General features: G+C 49.3%; 9 protein-coding genes across 9 annotated transcripts; 5 read left to right on the top strand and 4 right to left on the bottom strand.

Moving 5' to 3' along the window:
• Nucleotides 1-270: 270 nt before the first annotated feature.
• LCP9604111_9329 (lysophosphatidic acid acyltransferase LOA1) lies at nt 271-1,385 on the top strand (the record flags this gene model as incomplete). The annotated part of the gene is made up of 3 exons (XM_039077571.1): nt 271-301; nt 357-594; nt 656-1,385. The coding sequence occupies 3 exons, from the start codon at nt 271-273 to the stop codon at nt 1,383-1,385; spliced, it is 999 nt and encodes a 332-aa protein (XP_038924690.1).
• Nucleotides 1,386-1,894: 509 nt separating this feature from the next.
• Nucleotides 1,895-3,480, top strand: LCP9604111_9330 (FAD-binding oxidoreductase; the record flags this gene model as incomplete). Its single annotated transcript, XM_039077573.1, has 3 exons — nt 1,895-2,094; nt 2,147-2,241; nt 2,309-3,480. The coding sequence occupies 3 exons, from the start codon at nt 1,895-1,897 to the stop codon at nt 3,478-3,480; spliced, it is 1,467 nt and encodes a 488-aa protein (XP_038924691.1).
• A 945-nt stretch (nt 3,481-4,425) lies between these two features.
• Nucleotides 4,426-5,990, bottom strand: LCP9604111_9331 (lipase family protein; the record flags this gene model as incomplete). Its single annotated transcript, XM_039077574.1, has 3 exons — nt 4,426-5,413; nt 5,470-5,620; nt 5,675-5,990. 3 exons carry the CDS (start codon nt 5,988-5,990, stop codon nt 4,426-4,428), a joined length of 1,455 nt encoding a protein of 484 aa, XP_038924692.1.
• A 1,316-nt stretch (nt 5,991-7,306) lies between these two features.
• On the bottom strand, nt 7,307-9,282 carry LCP9604111_9332 (putative protein kinase; the record flags this gene model as incomplete). The annotated part of the gene is made up of 2 exons (XM_039077575.1): nt 7,307-7,854; nt 7,911-9,282. 2 exons carry the CDS (start codon nt 9,280-9,282, stop codon nt 7,307-7,309), a joined length of 1,920 nt encoding a protein of 639 aa, XP_038924693.1.
• Nucleotides 9,283-11,446: 2,164 nt separating this feature from the next.
• LCP9604111_9333 (uncharacterized protein) lies at nt 11,447-12,668 on the top strand (the record flags this gene model as incomplete). The annotated part of the gene is made up of 5 exons (XM_039077576.1): nt 11,447-11,628; nt 11,675-11,786; nt 11,838-11,880; nt 11,937-12,041; nt 12,103-12,668. The coding sequence occupies 5 exons, from the start codon at nt 11,447-11,449 to the stop codon at nt 12,666-12,668; spliced, it is 1,008 nt and encodes a 335-aa protein (XP_038924694.1).
• Nucleotides 12,669-12,976: 308 nt separating this feature from the next.
• On the bottom strand, nt 12,977-14,827 carry LCP9604111_9334 (Zn(II)2Cys6 transcription factor; the record flags this gene model as incomplete). The annotated part of the gene is made up of 1 exon (XM_039077577.1): nt 12,977-14,827. One exon carries the CDS (start codon nt 14,825-14,827, stop codon nt 12,977-12,979), a length of 1,851 nt encoding a protein of 616 aa, XP_038924695.1.
• Nucleotides 14,828-15,507: 680 nt separating this feature from the next.
• On the bottom strand, nt 15,508-16,176 carry LCP9604111_9335 (protein transporter TIM23; the record flags this gene model as incomplete). Its single annotated transcript, XM_039077578.1, has 2 exons — nt 15,508-15,531; nt 15,586-16,176. The coding sequence occupies 2 exons, from the start codon at nt 16,174-16,176 to the stop codon at nt 15,508-15,510; spliced, it is 615 nt and encodes a 204-aa protein (XP_038924696.1).
• A 386-nt stretch (nt 16,177-16,562) lies between these two features.
• On the top strand, nt 16,563-21,828 carry LCP9604111_9336 (uncharacterized protein; the record flags this gene model as incomplete). The annotated part of the gene is made up of 8 exons (XM_039077579.1): nt 16,563-16,666; nt 16,724-17,652; nt 17,704-18,682; nt 18,733-18,966; nt 19,014-20,068; nt 20,119-20,259; nt 20,311-20,942; nt 21,007-21,828. 8 exons carry the CDS (start codon nt 16,563-16,565, stop codon nt 21,826-21,828), a joined length of 4,896 nt encoding a protein of 1,631 aa, XP_038924697.1.
• A 331-nt stretch (nt 21,829-22,159) lies between these two features.
• On the top strand, nt 22,160-23,644 carry LCP9604111_9337 (uncharacterized protein; the record flags this gene model as incomplete). Its single annotated transcript, XM_039077580.1, has 1 exon — nt 22,160-23,644. One exon carries the CDS (start codon nt 22,160-22,162, stop codon nt 23,642-23,644), a length of 1,485 nt encoding a protein of 494 aa, XP_038924698.1.
• Between the last annotated feature and the right edge of the window lie 542 nt (nt 23,645-24,186).

The raw sequence follows: 24,186 nt of genomic DNA on the forward strand, positions 1-24,186 counted from the left end.
GAGATCTATCCACGTAACTCGCTCGCCTGCGCGAGTCTTATACGCCGGGAAAAAGTGCCGAGTGCCTCAGGCATAATATCACGTGGCAGCTCGTCTCGCATGTGATTATCACCAGCTTGTCGACCCGATTCCCTTGTCAGAATTAGCCCGAGTTCGAGTTGCAACCTGTGCTGCCAGCACGCTCCTAAATATACACTTGTTTAGCGCATGGTGTGTTGATGATTGGGCCTGTATCACTGCTCATTCTGCCTAAACTTGTCATAACACGAGATGGAGAGATACTCACAGTTTCGGGATCGAGGTAAATTTGCGCTGTGCTAACCAGCCCCCAAGTCCAGTTATACTGACATCTCTAGGCTCGGGAATTGCACCCTTCCTCCCGATCCCCGTTGAACCACTCGGCCTCCAAACGCCTCTTCGCATTTTCCTTTTCTGCTTCCGCCTCCCGCTATTTATTTTCGTCACTCTTAGCTATTTTTTGATCCTACAATGGCTTCCTATCGGATCGCTGGGCAAAAAGGCTGCTTTGTGGTGTATACTTGGAGTTCCCAGCATCTGGTGGATTGACCTTCAAGTGGACGGAGTGCGCAAAGGGTTCGTGCTGCACCATCGAAACTATAGCCTGTTCTGCTGGTAACTAAAATATCCGGCACAGGTCTTTGAAACAGCAGCAAGCACGTCTGCCTCAACCCGGCTCTGTCATCGCCTCGTCCTTCACATCACCTATTGATGCCGTGTACCTGGCGGCTATCTTCGACCCGATCTTCACAGCATCCTACCCCAACACTCGCCAGGTCGAGCGCATCTCTCTGTTCCAAGCCATACTGCGAGCCTTCGCTTCCCCCGCAACGCAACCGGCCCCTGGTGCCCTGATGGTGGATGTCTCAAGCTTGGTCGAGAAGTACCCCAACAGACCGATTGTATTGTTCCCAGAGTGTACCACCACCAACGGCCGTGGCATCTTGACCTTGAGCAACTCCCTTCTCAGCGTACCTCCCAAGACCAAGATCTTCCCCGTTAGTCTGCGCTATACGCCTATGGATATCGTGACCCCCCTCCCTGGGAGCTATATGAGCTTGCTGTGGACGCTTCTTAGCAAGCCGACCCACTGCATCAGAGTGCGCATCGCGGAGTGCATCACAAGAAGCCAAAATGCCATTGATACGGCTCCCTCTCTGGCGACTGCGAAGTCGACCTATAATACGAATTACCTGGACACACTGGACCGGGACGGGCAAGAACTGGCATCGTCCAGCGAGAAGGCGCTCCTGGATAATGTGGGCGAGTCGCTCGCCCGTCTTGGTCGGGTTAAGCGGGTTGGCTTGGGGGTGAAAGAGAAGCAGGAATTTTCTCGAGCTTGGAGTAAGAGTCGTCGGACATGGTGATCTTGATACATAGACAGTATTTCTTTCGCTATATTTAGACCCAAACACATTGTTTCACTCTCGCCAATGCTGCAGGTACATGGCGCACATATGCAGTTCGCGAGTTGAATCTAATTTGCTAGATACAGAAATAACTGTAGAGGATGGATCTTGATGAGGATGAATATTTGACCTGGCTTAGGCTTGGTTTCTATTTAGGTACGAATGATATCTTCGTCATGTGGCTCGATGACCGTTGTCGACACGAGACCTTAGCAACGTATCTTGAACGTGTCAATCGTGCTGATTGGACCTGGGAATAGTTGGTTGTAAATTGGGCCAACTCACGAATATTGTGTACCCTCTGTCATAGGAGCAAACGAGATTGCCTCAACGCTTGAGACAGAACTAGACCTACCTGATATGGGTCCTCTCGTTTGATTCTGTTTGAACCTTCTCTCTCTGTTTCTCAGCTCCTTACTGTCTTCCTTTGATCGATCTGCATCATAGATCTGAGGGAGAAACCAACCATGCTTCTAAAACTATTTTTTTTGGCAGTCGCTGCATCGGTGGCTCTTGCTGCCTCCAGTGAGGCATTGAAACAATGTCTCGAGAATGTGTTCACAGACCGAGCAGGCTTTGCCTTCGCTGGAGATCTATTCTATGACCGTATTGTGAATCGCTACAACCTTAACATTCCCGTTACTCCATCAGCGTTGGCTTTCCCTACGTGAGTACTCTTGAAAGAATGATACATTGTGTTCCTCGCTCACAACCCACAGCTCTTCTCAACAGGTGGCTGATATAGTCAAATGTGCCGCGGATAACGGATATCCAGTCCAGGCCAGAAGTGGAGGACACAGCTATGGCAACTACGGTGAGATCCTCAAATTACAGTAGCACAGTGGAATCCCACCTGCAGGCTAACGTGTTATACGTGACAGGTCTTGGAGGGGCCGACGGCGCCGTTGCGATTGACTTGAAGCATCTCCAACAATTCTCCATGGACAAGACAACTTGGCAAGCGACAATTGGGGCGGGAAGTTTGCTGAGTGATGTGACACAGCGATTGTCCCACGCCGGAGGACGGGCTATGTCTCACGGAATATGTCCTCAAGTCGGTTCGGGAGGACATTTCACAATTGGTGGTCTTGGTCCGACCTCGCGTCAATTCGGTGCCGCACTTGACCATGTACTGGAGGTTGAGGTGGTTCTGGCCAACTCGAGTATTGTCAGAGCCTCTGACACCGAGAATAAGGACCTCTTTTGGGCTATCAAAGGTGCTGCCTCGGGCTACGGTATCGTCACGGAGTTCAAGGTCCGAACCGAGCCTGAGCCTGGTACTGCAGTGCAGTATGCATACAGTATGGAGTTTGGCAACCCCACGAAGCAAGCGGCCCTTTTGAAGAGCTGGCAGGCCTTCGTGTCAGATCCGAAGTTGACTCGAAAGATGGCGTCTACCCTCACTATGCTTGAGAATAGTATGGCAATTAGCGGCACCTTCTTCGGCACCAAGGAAGAGTATGATAAGTTGAACCTAACCAACAAGTTCCCTGGTGCAAATGGCGATGCATTGGTTTTCGAGGACTGGTTAGGTCTTGTCGCCCACTGGGCTGAAGATCTTATTTTACGGTTGGCCGCTGGAATCCCAACAAATTTTTACGCAAAGTCTACTTCTTGGACACCCCAGACCCTCATGACCCCGGAGACTATCGACAAAATGTTCGATTACATTGCTACCGTCAACAAGGGTACTTTAGGCTGGTTCCTGTTATTCGATTTGCAGGGAGGCTACACCAATGACATCCCAACTAACGCTACATCTTACGCCCATCGTGATGTCCTCATCTGGCTACAGTCCTACACAGTCAATTTCTTGGGACCAATCTCCCAGGCCCAGATCGACTTCCTCGATGGGCTCAACAAGATTGTCACCAATAATAAGCTACCCTACACTGCCTACCCGGGTTACGTTGATCCTCTTATGCCCAACGCACCCGAGGCATACTGGGGCACCAATCTCCCCCGACTGCAGCAGATCAAAGAGCTAGTTGACCCAAACGATGTGTTTCGGAATCCACAGAGCCCATCCCCTGCAAACAAGGAGCCTTTGTGACAAAGCATCGGGTCTTTTACATTTAGAACTAGTCATAATCAAATCATTTTGTAAAAGGGTTTAGAAACATAATACCAGAAATTTGATTTAATAAAGAGGCCATAGACTAGTCATGCGTTATTCCTTCTCGCTTTTCTGCTTCGCCGCCCACTCTTCACTCTGACGAGAAGTCCATTTCCAACGAAGTGCCCACATCTCTTGATACAACTTCTCTGAGCAATCCGGGCACATTCCTGCCTTCTGAAAAAGTCGCTCTTCGGGAATTCCAAGAATGCCGATATTGAGAGCTCGTAGAACAACCCCCGAGCAACGCTCTCGCATGAGAAATGGCACGCCGAACTCTTTACAGCGTTCAACTCGTCCGAAATGAATACAATTGCACATCGTCCACATGTTATAAGTCTGGAAACACATTTTGAGGCTAATTCTCTGTAGCTGAGTCAATGGGAGAGATACAGACCCGGTATAGTATACTTAGGGGTTCTGTTGCTTTGCTCTTGAGGCTGGCTTGTGATTTTAAAATCTATGTAGATGGTTATATATTTGCGGAATATTCATTGATCTTTGAAGACTTTGGGTCTTTCGGTCTCTTCCTTTGTTTCTTTAACACGCTTTGAGCGGGTGAGACATCAGATCAACAAAGACATACATAGAACATTGTCTCAAAAGCCAGAAATGAAAATGATGATAGGAGTATTCTGTATAACAAAGTGTGAAGTTTTGGGTCATTAGTTAGCTCAATGGTAGCAGGTAGCCTTTTCAGATGTCTTTTTCGTATCTTCTGTGAAAACAACTTTGCTACGTATAACCTTGAAACACTAATATTAAATAACCAAAAATAGCGAGTAAACAAATCTGCCGCGTATGTAAAAATAGTAAATGGGTATTGGGTATTTCAAAAGCTGCTAATGGGAACAAAACCTCTATACACTAAGCCATGATACATCATGATCGTCTGGTCAAGGCATCTCTAGCCAAAGCATCAATGCGACGAGAATACAAGTCCATGAAATGCATAACGGGATCACCAAAGACCACACCTCGGAGCTCAGTGTCTACGATCCCACAGGCATCCACATTCTCCCGCGGTGGCAGTGCAGGAGGGCCACCAGGGACCGGTGGCGCTACAAACACAGGTTGGCTAGTCGGTTGGTCTCGCGGACGAAGTAGAACAAGCCGACCAGCGAGTGACAGATCGGACGAGGGAGTCCTCCAATATATAGGAGCGGCTTTCTTCTTCTTGTCGTACAAGGCTAGCACTGACCCCGGAGCGGGCGAAACATACAGATCTAGCAATGAGATGAAGTAGTTCTTGTCGGCACGGGAAACTGGGTCACCCTCATTGATAAAAGCGAAAAACATGGACTTTGACCTCTGGGCAGTAGGAGAGAGCTGCAAGGGACGAAGCGATATGGGTGGAGCACCAAATGTGACACAATGAATGTGTTTGAAGCAGCCGCGGAGATGAATGAGTTCGGATTGCACGGCTGGAGACTCGGATAGGAGGTGTAGATATAGCAAGCTGGCGACGGCACCGCCCGCGGAGTGGCCAGTGAAGATTAGCGAATAGGACATGCGTGAGGGATCTTCTTCAAGAAGACTACGTAGCCGGGCAGCGACGGGGGCAACCATTTTTCGGGCCACGGATAGGAAGCCCGAGTGACAGCAGTTGGATGGGTCGTCTAGAAATCCCATGGGAGGAACTGGTGCTGCCCGGACGTTCACGGCCCAGTCGAGGAAACTCTGCGTGCCACGTATGGCGAAGACAATCGTGTTCATGTCGTCGATTGGGAGCGATTTGACCACCATGGCTTTGGTGCCGTGTAGCCAATCGGAGTCCACGTATGAATGCCGTTCATGGCCTGAAGGCTTGTCGTAAACCCGGCGCGAGTACTTGGCTGCTAGCTGGAGGAGGGGATATGTTGGAGGATAGCTGAATGCGAGATGAGCAAGTTGGGCTAAATATGACCGGAGTGTGGAGGGTCTTACAATTTCAGCGTTGTTAAATGAGGCGGTAACCGCGAATTGGCATACAGATACACCTTCGAGAAGTAATCCACAGATCTTGTTGGCTTCTTCGCTTTTCGCTTTGATCGATCTTTCTTCTCGTCTGACTGATGAGGAATTTTACAAGCAGCAACTATTGTCACAAATGAGTATCATTCGATAATACAATCCGAACCATACCACTTACTTAGTTCAGTTTCTCTCCCACAAAACGACCCCAGGTCGATCGAGGTGATGACTTGATCTAACAACCGCGATGTGGCCTCCTTGACGTTTGCGCCACCACCCAAACTCTGGCGGACCAAATGTTCGAGATCAAGGATTGTCGCATTGGTCTTCTCGAACGTATGCGATACCAAGCTGGTCATTGACTGGTTCAAATTCGTACACGATGTCCATTTTGAAAGTTTCGGTGGGTGAGCGTTCCAGGGGGGACTGCTTGAGGCAGGTGCTGGGAAAGGATAGAGTGGCTGAGGTTGTATACGAGCCATAGACATTGCCATATTTGGATTATATGCCACGGTAGATGTATGAGATGTGTTAAATGTATGAAATGTGTTGACTGAATACGCCCCCGCTGGCGACCCATACGGAGGATCGACATATTTCTGCGGTACCCCTATTTCCGGACGTGGTGGTTTTGGCGGTGGTTTAGGAGATGTCGGTCTCTTTGAGCGACTCGAACGGCCAAAGGCCATGGCGTATATCCCAACTCAGTGTGTGTGAAATGCGTGGAGTGCCTGGATTCAATATGGGCTATCCTATACGTATTCTCAAGAACCCCGGTCCTTGTCCCTCGCACATCGTACAGCGATGTAAAGCGAAAAAGAAAAAGGCAATGCAGGAGTCATGCAGGTCCTTCATGTCAAGCACGCGTAAGAAGCAGGGCACTCCCATCACGCGGGTTCTCCGTCGACTTCTCCGCTGGCCGTCGATAGGCTGAAATCCGAGTACGAGCACAGCCCCATCCGGGCCATCCAGGGCGTCCACAACAAATACGATTGGCCGCATGGGAACAAAGCTTGGCTTGGCTTGGATTCAGCTTGGATTCTAGAGCATATGATTGTGTCGAGTTCTTGACGTCATGATATTTGGAGATGTCGAATACTAATAGCAAGGCTGAATGTAACAAATATGAAATTAGAAGAGACGCGATGGGAACAATGACAGGCCAATGAGATCCGAAACTGTAAAACCATCTACGCTGAAACTGAGGAAGGACATCGGTTTAGTCGTTTGTTAGTGTTTCATTCGGGCGCACATTCCCAAGAGCCAATCCCACATGATGTATCATGTTGCTGACCTGTCAATGGTTTAGTAGTTCATTTGTCAACGGCTGGGACAGGAACCGCAGCTCTGTCCGGCTTCTTTATTGACCGCTCGGATATGGTGATCAACTTTTCAATCGACTAATTCGGTCACGATATCGTGACTATCACCAGTTCGCATGTCTGTAGCAAGCTTCGTATGTGAAGGGGTATGTGAAGGGTGATATGGGCAAGATAGGGAATGAACAGATGGGAAACGTGTCTTTGTATTTCCATGTCTTACCTCCTGGAGGTAGTTGTATGTAAAAAAGGGTATAAAAAGCCGGTCTAGCCATAAAAACATAAAATCCAATCCACATAATGACTCATTCAGTCATCATGCCTCGTGAATAATAATGATGAGTAAAAAAACGACACAAGAGAAAAGGTATGTGAGTCAAGAAAGGGAATAGAATAAAGAGCATCAGAAAGGGGAGAAAAAGAATCGAAAGGAGGGCCAAAAAAAAAAAAAAAAAAAAAAAACGGACAGCAAGGCACATTGGAGACCGGCTCTATGGCACTTCTTTGTCGCCTCTTTTCAAACCACCGGGTACATTGATAGCATCACGCACCCAATCCATAGCAGCAATCTCATCAAGGGTCTTGCGTTTTGTGTTGCGCTTGAGAAGACCTTCCACACAGTCACGGGCCCCTTCGAGTCCTTTGCCCTTTTCGGGGTCCCATTCCTCGTCCTCGTCGGCATATCTATACCAAGCCCATTCACACCGTGCGATACGATGCGGAGTCCGGGCACGAAGTTTGGCAGGATCTCCTCGAGTGCCAGGCAGAACATCGAAGGGTAACCGATTCTCCATGATGGCATAGAGTAGAACACCGAGTGCCCAGGCGTCAGTGGAGCGGCCGTCGTAAGCCTGGCCCATCAGAATTTCGGGGGCTGCGTAGTCTTCGCTTCCACACCGGGTCTGCAGGAGCGGACTCTCTGGTGGTTCAGGGATACGTCGAGACAGGCCGAGATCACTGAGGGTGACGACGGCGCGGTCGTAGGTACGCCAGTCTTGCACATCATCCATAACATGAGCGGGCATGGTAAGCAGAACGTCTGGAAACATGGTCAGTATAAGGTCTGCAGTATCCTGGCAAACAACGCTGTCTCACTTTCTAACTTGATGTCTCGGTGAACGATGTAATGAGCATGCAGATAACGCACAGCATCAACCAATTCGGCAAAAATGCGCCGGATCAAATCCGCGGACATACGAGCTCCTGATGTGGCAAACTCGAACAAATCTCCACCAGGACAATAGTCCAAAACCAACAAAGCACGCTTTTCATCGCTGCCGAATGCTTTCAGTTGGACAAGGGACGGATGGTTGACCGACTTCAAGATTTCTACTTCGCGCTTGAGTGATATTTCCAGTCGGCCCTCATCCGCGCCTCCAGCGGGTCCATGTTCGATGATTTTGACTGCGACCAGCTTCTGATTGTTGACAAACCCGTGGAATGTGCCAGCTCCATCACCATCCGGCGACAAAGGCATCCCGGGGAAAGGTTCCACACGTGCTGCCAAACTGACCTGACTGAATGTGCCCTGGCCCAATGTCCGGACTTTCTGGTAGATACGGGCCTGCTCTGTACGGACCGACCGGACGGAATAGATATCCTGAGACGCGGACAGAGGGGCGGGGTAACGGATAACGGGTTCATTGTCACTGTATCCACTGCCACTGCTGCGAGGCGGGCTGGGAGGACGAACGGTCGGCAATGCGATACCTCGGTAGACAGCGAGATATTGTTCGCGATGAAGTCCATTGGACTTCGAATCTATGCTCGACGACGGGGCGATCCCAAGCCCAGTATTCCCTTGCACTGCAATCGGACGGGGAGGAACAGAGACCCGGCCGGGTGGTGGTGCATAGTCACTCAGACTGCGATTCCGAGAATGAGAATGCTTTGAGGACGAGTCGCGACGATGCCAATTATTCACGAATGACTCTTCCCCTTGGCCATCAATTCCAGTGTATGGTTTGGCGCGCGAACGGGGCATGACGGGGGGCCCAAGCATTTGTGACGAATCGCTCAGGCGAAGACTGGAGCCGTTGCGCGACGCTATCGACGAAGAACGAGATAACGACGGTAAATCACCTTTCCGCCACGGGGAAGCTCCTCCAATTGGCGATGGCAATGGAGTTATGTCACCCATCGCATTCAATTGAGGCGAGGACATGATGGATGCCGGGGACAAGGAACCACTGTATGTAGGTGGTGCGATGAGGGCACGAAGGCTCGGGGTGCGGTTTGGATAGCTTCCGGAAAAACTGGTCGAAGCATAAGGATCGGATTCTCGCGAGCTGGACGGTCGAATACTGGGTAGATCGGTGCGAATCTGAAGAGACGGCAGTGGCGAAACGTGATTAAGTATGGAAGGTGCTATGGAAGGTGCGAAGGAAGGTGCGAGGTCGTCTACCGAAAGAGGGCTGTCAATCTCCTCTTTCTTTGTATGTTCATTGTCGCTTGCATCTTGAAACATTGTTGACATGGTCGATAGACCGGACTTGTGTATCATTTTGGAACCGAAAAGGTGTTGGGAGGAAGGATGACGCGGCCGCAAACGGAAGGCCGGGTGCGTTGAGTTCTATCCTCCGAGGGTGTTTTGGGGGGTCGGAGTCACAAGGTATAAAAACGGCCAAAGATAAGAGTCTTGGAACCCCCCAATTAAGCCTCCAAGCCTAAATGGCCTTAGCGTAAGACCCGTTAAGGGTCGCCTCTCTACTCCGTAGGTATAACGGAAGGTCAGACCGCATGCAAGATGGATTATTAAGGGGGAAATGAAGGAAAGGGGGAAATGAAGGACCCAAAGTAAATGCAATTAGAAAAAAAGCGCCACCTGCGCAAGGCCGGGCGATGATGCAGCGAAAAGAAGAAAAAAAAAAATTCAAGAAATCACCTGGGCAGGATGAATGGGGATGCTAGTCAGCTGACGATCCCAATATGGTTAGTTCCCCATGTGCTCCCCGCAGTGTTTACTTGAGTTTATACTGCAATTTCGATTTGGTAAGATGGGAATAAGGAGATACGGGGATAGGAGATGGCATATATTACTTTATCTTCATATCTATTGCACATTAGGAGCCAATTGGATCAGATCCGATCTCGGTATATATCTTTAATTCTGCGTTGATACCTGTGAGCCCCGAATCTGATTGCTCCGAGTTGTAGTTCCCAAAGGGGAAGGTGGTGTGACTATCATCTGCACTTTTTTGTGACCTCGGAGCTCAGATATAGATTATGCCTCATACATATCTTATCCGAAGATCATTCTACCCTCCTACATATTACGCCGTACACTTCATTCTCTTTCCTTCATACCTCAAATATACCTCAATATTCAACCCTTGCTCTCGGCCCTCGGGAACGATAGCTTAGCGGCTGGAACCGGAATCGCTTACCTGCATGTAGGGGCCAAACACGTCCTGTACGCCACTGGTATAGCTAATTTTAGCATTCGTCGTGGCTTGCCCCCGAACCCAAAATCGTGAAAGACCTTGCTAACCGTATGACGACACCTAGTCCCATTGACTGAGTAGCCTTTCAAGTTTTCTTCTTCCGACCCGGTAATATACGAACCAATAACCAAATCTCCATTCCTGGGAGCTGATGTGGCCCCGATCTAACCCGTTAGAACCCATTCTCCGGATAAATCAGCCGCATGATGTTGCTTGGGCCATCCATGGATCTTTGCGGCTACTGCGGGAGAGGCGTCGATGGCAAGGGGTACTATCTACATGCAATTAATTGGAGGCGTTATATGGCGAGATCCAAGGTTGGTGGGGGAAGTTTTCGGGTGTTAGGGTTATCCACTCTTCTTGCCATCGTGACCAAGGCCCACTACTGCGGGATTGAGAGCAAAAGACAAGACCTTCCAGTTCCGAACCCGTCGATCATCGCCGTCCACGGATGTTCCGTGCTCAATTGCTGGCTGCGAGTGGCTGGGAGAGGATCGGCACGGACCCGACCGCGGTGGGGCTTTATATGGTGAATTCTGTCAGACCGAAAATGATGGGATATCAACTATCAAGAGCAAAGGAGTAACTATTGGCTTTGGGGTGTCCTTCTCATTTGTTAGATTATCTGCAAAGTCATTATCCTTTGCACACATCATGCTCCTCTTGAGTCGGATGTCTGCAGATGCATCGGACTAGAATTCTACCCCACATGTATCGATTGACTAGGCTCGCGCCGAAGCTATAAGCTATCTTGAAGCTCGCTCGAATTTTCCTATCAGGGCTTTGCACATTTTGCTTCATCTAGAAAAACGTACAAATCCTTCATGCTAGTAGTACACGGTTAGGTTGTGCTCACGTTGTGCAGGAGCATGGCGCTGTGGTTGGACAGGAGCAGCCTCTTTCATAACATTGGATTGATATTTATTTTAGAGACGCGATAAGATGAAGACATAACACTATTGAGGCAAGTCTTGTATTCAATCCCTCGGGATGCTGAACGCCGAACGCCGAACGTCAGGAAATTAAAAACAAAGCCCCAAAGCCCAAACCCGGATGTGACAGAATCAAAACAACTGATACCCCCCGGGCAGGGGAACTTGACAGTTCCTTTTGGCACACATTTCCCAATTCGGGACCTCTACCCTCTACAAGCCATTTGACTCAGACCTCATTATTATCTTATGGAGCATGGCATCTCTTCCAAACTTCGATGACCTTCCTCCTGTCGAGGGGATGCCGCAAGGCTGTGCATGGGGCATCTTCGACAAAGACGACGAGAAAGATGTTCTCGGCACCCTGAATCTACTCACTCCAGAAGTCGTCAAGGATGCTGTCACGGAGGTACGCCAAGGCGTGTCTATTTCCTTAAAGTGAAATGCCCTTCATAATCTCCAGAATACGACCTAATACCACTAGTTGGCCCATCGGGAGCATCAAAATCCCAGGGTTCTTTCGAAAAAGCTTCTGTCACAATGTCATGAAGTTGAAAGACGCAGCATCTGGCAGCCACTTTGGATTTGACGACGAGGTATTGTGCTGCCAGGTTGTTCTCTCTCATACCAGAGCTAATTAATCCCAGGTCGAATTTAACACCCAAGCCAGTAGTCAATGGGATAGTTTCTGTGAGTCCAAGAACTTTAGATTCTTGAATTCATAAGAGAACTGACTCGCAACCCAGCTCACTTCATGCACCTCCCAACCGGCCTCACCTACAACGGAGCGAAACCAACAATCGATGCATTTCAGACTCCCGAATCTGCCCCAGATCTTCCAACACTAGACCGTAAGCAAAAGTCCAACCAATTTCAACATCAACACTGAAAAAGGCTAATGGAGGACACCAGACTGGCACCAACGCGGCTGTGTGACAGGCCGAGGCGTACTAATCGACTTCAAGAGTTACGCGCAGACGCACGCGATAAACTACGACCAATTCTCCGGCTTCCGCATCGGGACCACAGAGCTAGAAGCAGTGGCTACCTGGCAGGGGATAACCTTCAAAGCAGGAGATATCCTCCTTATCCGATTCGGGGTAACAGAGACGCTGGGTCAGATGACCGGTGCCGAGCAGGGCGCTGCGATGAGCAGCGGCAAGATGTGTGGGCTGGAGGGGAGTAAGGAAATGGCGCGTTGGCTTTGGGATCGGCATTTCGCTGCTGTTGCTAGTGATAACACGGCGGTTGAGGCTATGCCGCCTATCATCGATGGTGTTGAGCAGCCTACCCATGAGCTTGTGTTGCATCAGTGGTGTCTTAGTTTGCTGGGTATTCCGCTAGGTGAGCTTTGGGATCTGAAAGCGTTGGCTCATGCCTGTAGGGCTAGTAGGCAGTATTCTTTCTTGCTTACTTCGTCCCCGCTGAATTTCCCTGGTGCTGTCGCCAGTCCTCCTAACGCACTGGCCATACTGTGAAGAGGACATGTTTTACTATGTACCAACGGTCTCGGTGGATCACAGTGATTAGACACAAATGAAATTCCCGGTACTTTTATTTGTGGAGATCTAAATCGAAGTTCTGTAGCCGTTCATCTGGGGAAATGGTTCGAGTACCCACTTTGGGCTCCACATGGCTTAGCCTCTTGTTCTGTGGGCCCCGAGTATTTATAGATGTAACATGCCGAGGTCAATATATTGGAGCATGGACGGTTAAAATCTTAAGAAGAGCCAGCCCTAGTGTAATGGACTATAGCACGTTGGGATATGTATGTTTATATACACATTCAAACAAGCATGAAGTCAAAATCAGCTTCTCTTGCAATATCCTGCCACTGTATATCAACGTACGGTCCAGCCACTGCCCGCCGATTCCACAGAGCTTGAACGATTTCACATAATATATTGATACTCTGGATGCCGTGCCGACTCTTCCGGTGAAAGAATGCCAACATTCGATCTTGCAGATCAGGCCGGTCGCAGTCAGCCGCAACCACAAAACTTGCCCAGTTATAGGAACAGCCACCCTTGTCGCGCGTGAGCGCATCGACAGATTCAAGCTCGTGTATGCCTTTCTCAATCAGATCCTGTACGTCGCACAATGGTGCGCCACGCAAACTGCGGCGGAAATATACAATCGTCGCATAGTAGAATGAGTTCAAAGCGTGTTGGACAATGACCGAACCGGGGGCGTCTGGGTTGGACAAGGACGGAAAGTTCAAGTAGAGCTGGAGTTGGAGCCGGTCGAGTTCTTCGGTGGAAAGCTGTGTCTGGGACTCAACAAGTGTGGTGATTTGAGCGAGGCATTGGACCAGTGGTATTGTGACTCCATGCGATTGTTCTAGGTAGTGATGTAAATGGGAGGGGCCATTGAGGAGCGACATGAGCTGGTCAGGTATAGGAAGACTGCATAGTGAGGAAAGGGACAAGTAGCTTTTAACCAATCTAGCAGCAGTCGGAGTACGGATCCAATCGCCATGGATCTCGTTCTCCAGGAGGCCAAGGCATCCAGAAACGTGTGCTCTCCATCGGCTGCGGCGACCAGACATAGCTTCAGCGGAGATGCAGGTAAGGACAGCGGCTAAAGTGGGCTCATCTAGGCAGCTAGCCTGTTGTAGGCTTCCTCGCAAATGACCCAGAGCTAGCTGGTCATGGTGGACGGCGATGGAATGGTACCGCGAATCATGCCGGAGGTGAGAAAGACTAAAAGCAGAGGAGGCACAGATAGCGTGGAAGATTGAGAGATGGATGTTCGATTCTGCTGGGGAGGCATCAAGGCCTTTCAAAGCCAGAGGCAAGAACACTGCCCGGCAGGGATTGTCCGGGGTGTCAATTAAGAGCATGTTTCCGCTGAGAAAAACAACCCAGTGATGGACTAGCTCTGTCTCTGGTCTTGGGAGAACCAATGGACTCAAGGAATCCCAGGGGGATATCACAGTCCGATTGTTGTAGATATTTGATATTGGTCTGCCGTAGTCGCTCGGTTCTGACGGCATATTTCTGGGGCTTTTGTGGTGAACATAGGCGACTTCATTGATAGACATATCACCGACCAGATCATTAGGCCTTGATGATACCGTGCATAAGTCCTTGTGGGATTCAAACATAAACGGCGCGGTAGTAGATGATGAGCCGGCCCACGTGGGCTTCGGTGAAGCCAACTCGCTACCTCTGTCGCCATCTGCTAAGTCGACCAAGTCCGAGATATGCTGTGAAACCTCCGTTTCTTGGTCTAAAAGTGAAACTTCCAAGTTAGGTAGATCAACACAGGTTGAATCTTGAGTCTCTAGGCTTGACAAAGAGAACACCGAGAACGGTCCTCGTTGTTGGGCACAGCCATGCCCTGAACATCCATCTAACTCAACCAGTAGTTCCGTAACAGCGGCAGATGACAACCCTTGGTCCGCATCTGATAATGGGGCTCGCAATTGGCGCCGATGAGAGCGACGCCCGGGGGCTTGAGACCATCCTAGGCGCAAACCATACCCTTTGCACACCCAACCACTCCGCTGGCAGCGCCCACAGTGAGGGTATTCTTCGTCGCACTTCACTCGGCGGTCTCGACAAGTCCAGCATCCAGTGAAAGTCTTGGTGCGTGGTTTTGGGACTCTTGCATTATTTGACGATATATCCGGCATTGCCAAGGATCTGGGAAGGGTGAAAGCTCTGGCCCGGGCAACCCATTTGCCCGCACGTCGGCAATCGCCGGTCCCTGATCCACGCCGCGGATGTTTGCCACCGCCGGGTGGTATTGCGCCAGCAAATAAACTAGGTTTAGGAGTATTTCGTTGGCTCCGAAGGTTAGTATTTCTACAAATGAGTTATATATTGAGCTATAGCCTGCTTTTTTGCGGCATCGCTCTCCAAGGTTACCGAATATTCTTTCATCTCGCAGCTAAAATGTGAGTAGAAATGTGAACTCCACTCATTAGAAATCAGGAAGTGTGAGAATTTGTCTATTGGAAGTCACTAGCAGCATTAGAATACGTAACTGACAGACACTTGCAAGCGTCATAGCCAATGAATCGCAGGTATGCAAGAGACTTTTCTATGTACACAGAAGAAATACAAAGTACAAACCCAGTTGCACATCCCATTCCCAACCCACGCATAAATGCGAAACATGAAGCTCGAAGCGCCGGAGTGAGGAGACCCGCAGGGGAAATAAAAAAAAAAATAGTTGTAATACATCGCAGGCGGAAAGACAAAGCGAGGCGGCTAATAGTCAACCGCCAATGTCGTTTAAGGGTAGCGTGGAGGGTATGGAGTATCGGATAACCGAGAAGCGGAGTAGGGTAAAACTGGCCAAGCTAGCAATCTAGAAGAAGGCCCTTCGGGTCACCTGTAGGATCGAGGTTAGCAAAAATCAGGCAGCATATCACAGCAATATACATACAGCCCAGGCACCAGCAATGGTAGCCACAATGCCGCCAGAGATCATCATTGGCTTAAGTCCACGCGTGCTCTTGAAGACCATGCCGCTCAATGCGCCGGCCACGATGCTGTTAGTCGCGTCATGCTTGCCTCGCACATATCCGAGGCTGGAGTTGAATCCGTTGTAAACCATAGCTACAACACCAGCCGAGTTTCCGAGGAACGGACCGCGACGGGTAACGGAGTTGAGTACACCGTTGAGTCGAATTTTGGGTGCTGCCGTGGGTGGTGTCTTTTTCAATCCTTCTACAAGTCCCCACGCGCCTCCAGTAGCGAGTGCAACGAGATAGGTAGTACCGGCACCATAACAAAGGTCATCTGACCATCCACGGGATGGCAACACTGATCGGGAGCCGGGGAGTTCGTCAAGGGCAGTGTCATCGAGGGAGAGGTAGTCGAGGGTATCCTGGTTCAAACCAGCCAGAGGATGGAGGCGAGAGGGATCGGGAATAGCGACCTCGGAGAGGAAGGATGTGGCATCTTGCGCGGTTGAAGGGTCGAAGGCCTCGGGCCCGGTTTGCTTGCGGCCGCTGAGGGAGTCCCAGATGGACATTGTGAAAAGAAGTATAGAAAAATAAAGGATAGAAGATAAAATTACAAGAACCTAAGGAGAACCTTGGAAGGCAGGGACGGATGACTGGAAAAGAAGTGATGACCCTGTGCTCGCAGCTCCACTGGCATCGGAACAGCAAAAACTTCGGTCCCGTGACTTCCGGCGATCTACGGAGAAGAATTTGGCCGAGGGATAGACGCTTAACCCGATTCGGAATCCCACATTTATCACTTGGCGGCCTGAGGCATCGCGGGGAGCATAAATCTCTAAAAATTAAACGTCGGGGAGATCTTTTTCGCGTAAACCGTTATCCAAGATACCGAGGCTTGTGTGATTGGAACTCTGACTGTTGGTGATTCACGTCAGGTGCAATGTGTCGTATCAAAATGGACGACCTTGCGCAGATTGTGCAGTTGTTCTCGGAAAAAACCCTCCGAGATATCGCCAAAGGCCCATTGGTGAAATTCACACTGACATGCCAAGACACCGAGTAAGTGAAGTATATGTTCAATCCATAATAACTAATTTGTTCTAATATTTCCACAAGAAAGGTGAACCGGGTATGGCGGTCTTTGGTTCTGACGCTATCGACAGCATCTATCTCGCAACCTCATTCAGCAGAGGCATGCAATGCTGCCTCTGCTTTTATTGATGCTGCCACCAAGTCACAATGTGACGCGACTCAACGGTTGATTTTCTCACAAGAAGCATGGCTGTCAATATTCGATATTTGTTTGACTCGATATGAAGATGCAAAGCCAAAGCCTGTTAAGAAACTCCTCGCCTCGGTTATTGCTATCCTAGTCAAAAATCACCAAGGAACAACGAGAGCAGCCCTTCAAACCGCAGTCATTGATGCCATAATTCCTAGCATTGTGCTTGGGGAGCCTCAATCACGCCTGAAGGGGTGTCTGGTATTTTTGGAGACATTCATCAGAAGGGATGCCCTGTTACCCAGCGAGTTTATCCCATTGACTCGCCAGTGGCTGTTAAAGAATACAGATAAATGGGCAAATCTCTTCGCCAACGATCATGAAACTCTCTCCCTAGGCGAAGCGGGCCCCGCTTTTGACATTGCATCTGGCAGCCTGCCCGATGAACTGGCAACGAGGATCTTTGTTCTGGGACTCTTGATCCAAACCAACAATAGGACCATGGCCGTATCAGCTGGTAACTTACTGGCAATTTTGATCCAGAAGATGAAGCCTGAAACCTCACCGGAAAAGCTGTCAGCGATGTGGGTACTCCCAGTGAGACGCATGGTCTTACAAAACATAGAAACCTTGGAAGATCTGTCAAATAGGCTCCTGCAGCCTTTGTTTACCATCGACCCCAATGGCTTCAGGATCTTCCTTGACACACTTCCAGTCAAGAGCCTTCTCAAAGGTGATATGACTGATGCGCCTGAGGCAGAGTATATGGTTCTTTTCGCTGCTCTGCAGATCGGCAAGAAAACCAACCTGGTTCATGAAGATTGTGAGTGGCATTGTTGACCTATTATTATTGGTGACTGGCTAATATGCGCAGATATTTTTAATGTTGGCAAAATGAAACTCGACGAAAATGAGGTGTTAGTCCTGAAGAGCGACGTGATCGGCAACTTTCTCCTGCACCGCGAGGCCAATATCCGTATAGCAGCTCTCTCGCTGTTGATCACGGCATTTTCCACAGTAAAGCCATTTACTGTTGGGGCAACGAACGTTATCCTTCGAGGACTACCCTCGATGCATGCTGAATCCGACGCATATACTCGCGGAGAAATTCTGAGTCTGACACGAAAATTCTTTGTTCGTCTAAGAGGTGGCATTGTTAAAGATGAAGACGTTGTTTCACAGACAGACAAAACAGCCAACAAGCCAGGTCAAGGCCAGGTCAGAAATGAAACTGAAACCATAGAGTTCCTAAAGGCATACCTAAAGCTATTGGGTAATGATTTGCGTCTTGCGGCCTCATATTCGCGCCACATAACGGCGCTCAAAGCTCTGAAGCTTCTGCTGGACTCCGGTCTTGATCCACGTTTAGAGGTCAAGCTTCAAAAATCAGAGATGGAAAATCTTTGGAAAGTTCATATCGAAGTGTTTGATGCCCACCTACTTCGGTTGTTGATTGATCTCCTGCTAGATCCATTTGAAGAAGTTCGACAAACTTCGCTTTCGATCTTGATTCTGTGCCCTCGAGAGATTCTGCTCAACGGCTTGCACAACAAGACAGACCAACAGTCCACTGCGGGCATGCGGTTGACAGATGCAATTACCCGAGCGGAAAGCCTTGCAAGTAACACGAGCCGAGCTGATCACGCTGATACTGTTGCTCGTCTCTATCATATCGTCTTTTGCGCAGCCCTGCCAGCCAACTCCGGTCAACCGGTTTCTGATTGGTGGACAACTAAGGCATCAGTAGTTGACACAATTTTAAGAAAGCTTGAGGAACGTCTACTTGATTCAAAGACCCTTTTCAGCTCAACTATGCGCGAGGCACCACTTCATGGATATACGTCTGGTCTTAGGTATGTTGTCCCGGTCCGTATATGTGATAAAATTCTAATTGCAATTCCAGGTATATTGTTCTTATGCCAAGCTTCCACTCTCTGATATCTGATGACTCGGGATCCGCTGCTTGGCGGTCTGTCCATGACCGTATTGTTGCAATTTGCGATAAGATCTGGATTGAGGCGAAGCCTTTGCTGTGTATCGATTCACCCGAAGGTCACTCGGACGAGCCTACCGAGGACCTGAATGTGGGACCCAAGGACGCCCTTTCTTATTCCTGGAGATCTCTTCGCGAAGCAAGGTAAGTTCAAATCTTTTTTGACTATGCATGATCGCTGACTGGAGCAGCCTCTTGCTTCATGCCACCATGGTAAACATCAGTTACGGACCAAGCGGCAACGATGGACTCAATATGGCGGATTTCGCAAACATTGGAGGCGTGAGCTTCACACAGTTGGCTGAACTTCGCCATAGAGGTGCATTTTCCAACGTTTCACAGACATTTGCGACATGCTGTCAACGATGCAGCTCCTCGAAGGATCCGGCAATCCGAGAACTTCCGAGAACCTGGTACCAGGAAGCTAAGTCGACTATCTTTGGCTCGGCATCTGAACTCACCCGTCGGTCTGCTGGCTTACCTGCACTGGTGACTGGAATCGTTGGTTCCGATCCCGGGACTCCCTTCTTCAATGAGGCTATTAACGAGCTCCACGAGATCTCATCCCTTCCCGTTGAGTACGACAAAGAGAGACAGTACTTAGAACTGCCCCAGGTTCATGCAATGAATTGCCTGAAAGATATCTTCACCAACGCGAAGCTTGGCTCCCATACCGAGCCATTCATTATGAAAGCACTGACGCTGTCCGCCGAACGCCTTGGGTCTCCAATCTGGGCCCTTCGCAATTCGGGACTGATGCTCTTCCGTGCCCTACTCACAAAAATGTGCCGGGCCATTCCCGGCGCTGGGCCTGGTTTTGGAGGAAACTCGGGCTCAGAGCCAGGATCCCGGATAACATTCCCCAAGTACCCTGGTCTACTTGAACTGCTCTCTGGCCTTCTCACAACGACGCAGGGCGAAGCAGCAGAGGGGACTGATATTATTACCGAGCGGGTGTTCCCTGCGCTAGAACTCGTTGGGGACAAAGTCCCTAGCTTGAATGATCCTATTGATGAGATGCTACGCGGGTTGGTTCTGGAGCACCTGAGCAGCCCAGTTTGGGGTGTTAGAGAGCATGCAGCCCGTGTATATGCGTCGTTGTTAACCCGACAAAATATCCCGGAGGATTTATGCACTCTTGTCAAGAGTCCCTCAAAAATCACCGAGAATTATGTTCACGGTGTTGCTTTGTGTGTGCGATATGCCCTTCGTCGATACTCCTTCACCACCGATGATTTCTGGAAATGTGAGTCCGCTGAACAATTCCTAATAAGACTGTAGTTAATCATTTGACAGCCAACCTTGATGTACTTTTCACGACCTTGCGCACTGTATTAGAATATCTGTTCCGTGTTGGAAAATCGCCAACTGTGGCAGGCGAGCTTGTTGAAATTCTCAATGGCACGTTGGAGCGGGCGATACAAGCACATAACGAAAGTGAGGATATTCACCAGAGTAAAGAAAATATACGTGCTAACAGATCTATAGACCAAGTTATCTCTTTTATAAACGAGATATTCGAGGTTCACGAACTCGATGAGATTTTGAGATTTGTTTTTGACGCTTCTCAGACAGGATGGAACATCTCAAGCACTAGCCGAGCATCTGCCTTACTTAGAAGAGCGCTTGCTTGGTGCACAACATTGAAAATGCTTACTTCCCAGCAGTGGGAACATCTCCCAGCATTCATCATTGGAGTATCGCAATTCGATGCAGATGTCGCTCGTTGGATATTAGAGCAGCTCCACGAATTAGTTGGCGAAGAAGACAGGTACAGACAGCCATTGGCTGACTTGTATTCGTCTGTCATTTTGGGAGGTAGTCGACCTGATGTGAAAACAATGGCCGCATCCAATTTGGCTTCTATCGAGGAGAACTTGTTATCATCACTGTCCGACTTTGTGCCAAGCATCGGTATCCCATGGGATGCTATTGCAATGAGCTTCCGCCCTGAAACAGATATCACAAGATGGAACCGAGAGGCAACAGACGCCGAGCTCCGACTTCGAGGCTGTATACTGGCCACCCGGCTATCTGTTGATCAAGCAGCTTTGTCCTCATCTGAAGGCGATATCCACCGCTGGACTATCAAGCTTCGCTCTGCCTTGAGCGAGGAGACAGTGAGTTTTATCGAGAAATTTGGCATACAATCGAGTCACTGATCTAATCTTTTTCGTTTCCTAGGAATTCACAACCCGTTTTGCTGCAGCCATATCCGTTGGCAGCTTTTCACGGGCTCTTAGATACCCCGGTTCCCAGCCACGTGTGGATTCGGTGCTACTAGATGTCTATTTGGTCTTGTATGACATGCTTAATGATGACGATGACGAAATTCGCGATGTGGCTGCGTCAAGTGCCTCTTGGATTCTGTCACACTCGTCAGTTTCACCTGACGCCGACGTGGCCCTGGCGCCTCTTAATGCAAGTGCCCTGCTTGCCGACTTCATTATCGATAACTATTCAGATTCCGCACGCCTCGGGCAGCGGGTTCTTCGATATTTGACTGGCCAAGAGCCAAGGATCAGTGGATCTGATGAACGCAATCACCCAGTTGCCGTGTCAGACCAGATCACAGAGTATCGCCAAGAGAGCACCGTCCTCTTCGTGGAGGAGAAACAGAATCTGTTTATCGATGATGTGCGTGAGGTTGATATTTGGTCGCGAGCTCTGTTGCGGTTGACTCCCTCGGCATACGCTAAGCTTTCGTTGGATGAAATTTCTGCCTGGACCTTTGAGGGATTAAATTATCTCTGCTCTCTTGTTGGTGACGAAAAAGAGCCAGATGGACTTCTTGGTTGGGTCTCGAAGCCCGAGATCTTCACCTTAGGTCTCCGAGTTATTATCATCTCGTCTGCTCTAGCCTCACAAGTCTTCACAGCACCAGAGAGTCTGCAAGTGCAGCCGGCTGCCTTCCGGGGATCACTCAAATCCCTCTTGGACGCAGGCAAATTGTCATCAGTCCATGGGGATTGGTTGTCAAGGATCCAGACTGCATTGGAAATGTGAGATGTAATGTGCATTAAAAGTGAAACCAGGATAACTAGTTACATATACGTTGGATAGAAGATCAAAAAATATCTCGTTTGCCATGTTTGCGAGTCTGTTTTCTCTGCTCCTTCCTCATTTCCTCTTACCTTCTTCACTTGATGTCGATATCCTATTTAAGACCTCCAATCAATCCTCCCACTCTCCACCCTCTTCATTCTCCTCTTTTTGTTTCATTCTATGCCCATTCATCCTTATCCTACGTACACCACACAAATCCATTCCCAGCACTGCAGCTGCACGCACTCCAAACCCGTCACTTCGAGTCACTCTTTCGCTACTGAGTTGCACCATGAAGGACAATATTCTGGTCGCAGTTTTTCTGGCGATAGCGTTGGTCACCCCGGCCTTCGCGTGGTTGTTCTACGTTTGGTATCGGTCACATTTGGCCCAACTGCACCAAGAAGGCCGAATCATCAACAGAAGGAACCAAGATCGCGCCCAGGCCAACTATGAGCCCGCAAACGGAGACCAAAATGCCATATTTGGACCCTACTTTACCCCTCGCGGATGGGTTCGACCAAAGGCCCGAAGACTATCCCATGTCCCGCCACAGTACGTTAACCCACGGCAGCCGAGCGGTAACCCGAATCCTGACCAACCTTTCCAAGGACAAACCCAAGCGAGCACGCATAGTCCTCAGATGGCGAACCAGCAGCCGAACCCGTTATCTAAACGGCAGCAAAGAAAGCAACGAGCGTTACAAAACAAACAAAGGCAGCAACAGGAAAGACAGCAGCGGCAAGGCCAAGATGAGCAACAGAGCAAGCAGAACCAACAAAGCCAGCCGAAACAGAAATACAAGAACCAAGGCCAGAACCACCAGAAGCCTCACAGTGCTCATTCCCCCAATGCCCAGGAGGGCCACGACGAGCAGAATCATGAATGGGGAGACACAGAAGCACAAAATGACCAAACCAACAACCATGGTGGTGGGGATGGATGGGGAGATGATGACGGCACGCGGGACAATCAGCACAATACTGGGCAGAACGAGGACAACAACGATTGGGGTAACGATATCAACAATGACCAAGGAGATCTGGTAAATAATGGATCACATTCTCCACGACGAGACAATCACAATAGCCCAAGGGAAAAGAGCCCTCAGTGGGATAACGAACATTACGATGACCACAGACACAACAATGGAACACGAGAAAGCAATGAAGAGCAACACCATCACAATGGATGGTCCAACGACCGCCCTGCTTCTCCACATCAAGCGTCAAGAAATGAAGCGGATCCGCCCGGTGGTTGGGGTCAGGATGACAATGGTGCACAGCAGAACAGCCATCCACGAAGCAACTATTCCAACGAAGACCGTAACCGCCACGGTGAATGGGGAAATGATGATGCAAAAATTTACAAGAAAGGCAAAGACAACTACCGTGCATCTTCGGAACGAAGGTCAAGAGACCAGTCAAGCCCCAACCGTGACTGGGGACAAAATGACCATAAAGAATGGGACAACTCCAGGGGACATGAAGAAGAATACCGTGGCGGTGGCAGCTCAGCCCGGAGCCAAGGTCACAATGACCATGAAAAATGGGGTAACTCCAGGGGACATGAAGAAGAATACCATGGCGGTGGCAGCTCAGCCCGGAGCCAAGGTCACAATGTAGACAGAGACAAGAAGAAGAAAAAAGAACGCTGGGTGATTGAATTGGAGGAGAATGAGAAGAGGCAGCGTCGTAGTCAAAACCGCGAACGCTCGGATGCAGCATGGGAAAATCGAAGCCAGGCTTCCGGCTGGAAAGAGAAACAGGAATGGTGAATTCAAGTTGATTATTTCGTGTGGATTGGGGTGGGGAGTTTTCCAGATTTCTGGATTTGCGTTCATGATAGTCGATATTTCTTTTCTACAACCTGTGTCATGCCAAAAATCTATATCTCATAGCTAAATCTCTTAAGACTTCTATACATTTGATTCTCAAACACATTGCTCGTATATCCATAGCTATACTAATGAAACTGAATCGAATGAGGATGGGATGTTCACTACATTACAGGCCAAGACTTGGGGCTACCCAAGTCCTAACAAAGAATCTCGAGTTCTTCATATTCCGCACCGGCCAATCCTCTCTTGCCCTAAGATTAGGAATTCATAGTGATAGGGTTTTAGGTCTATCAATCGAGTAGGAGTTGAAGCTGGAGGAGCTGTGATTGATTTCTGAGCGATATCCTACGCTGGAAAAAGCCCGGCTTATAGACCAAGAAAGACCAAAAGAGCTAGCTATATATGTTGTTCTCCGGTAGAGGCCGCAAACGCGAGCGACCTCATTGTTCACCTAGATCGAGAGCCCCATTAGACTAGAT

The sequence above is a fragment of the Penicillium roqueforti genome, assembly GCF_015533775.1.
Source record: "Penicillium roqueforti strain LCP96 04111 chromosome Unknown scaffold_45, whole genome shotgun sequence".
Classification (NCBI taxonomy): domain Eukaryota; kingdom Fungi; phylum Ascomycota; class Eurotiomycetes; order Eurotiales; family Aspergillaceae; genus Penicillium; species Penicillium roqueforti.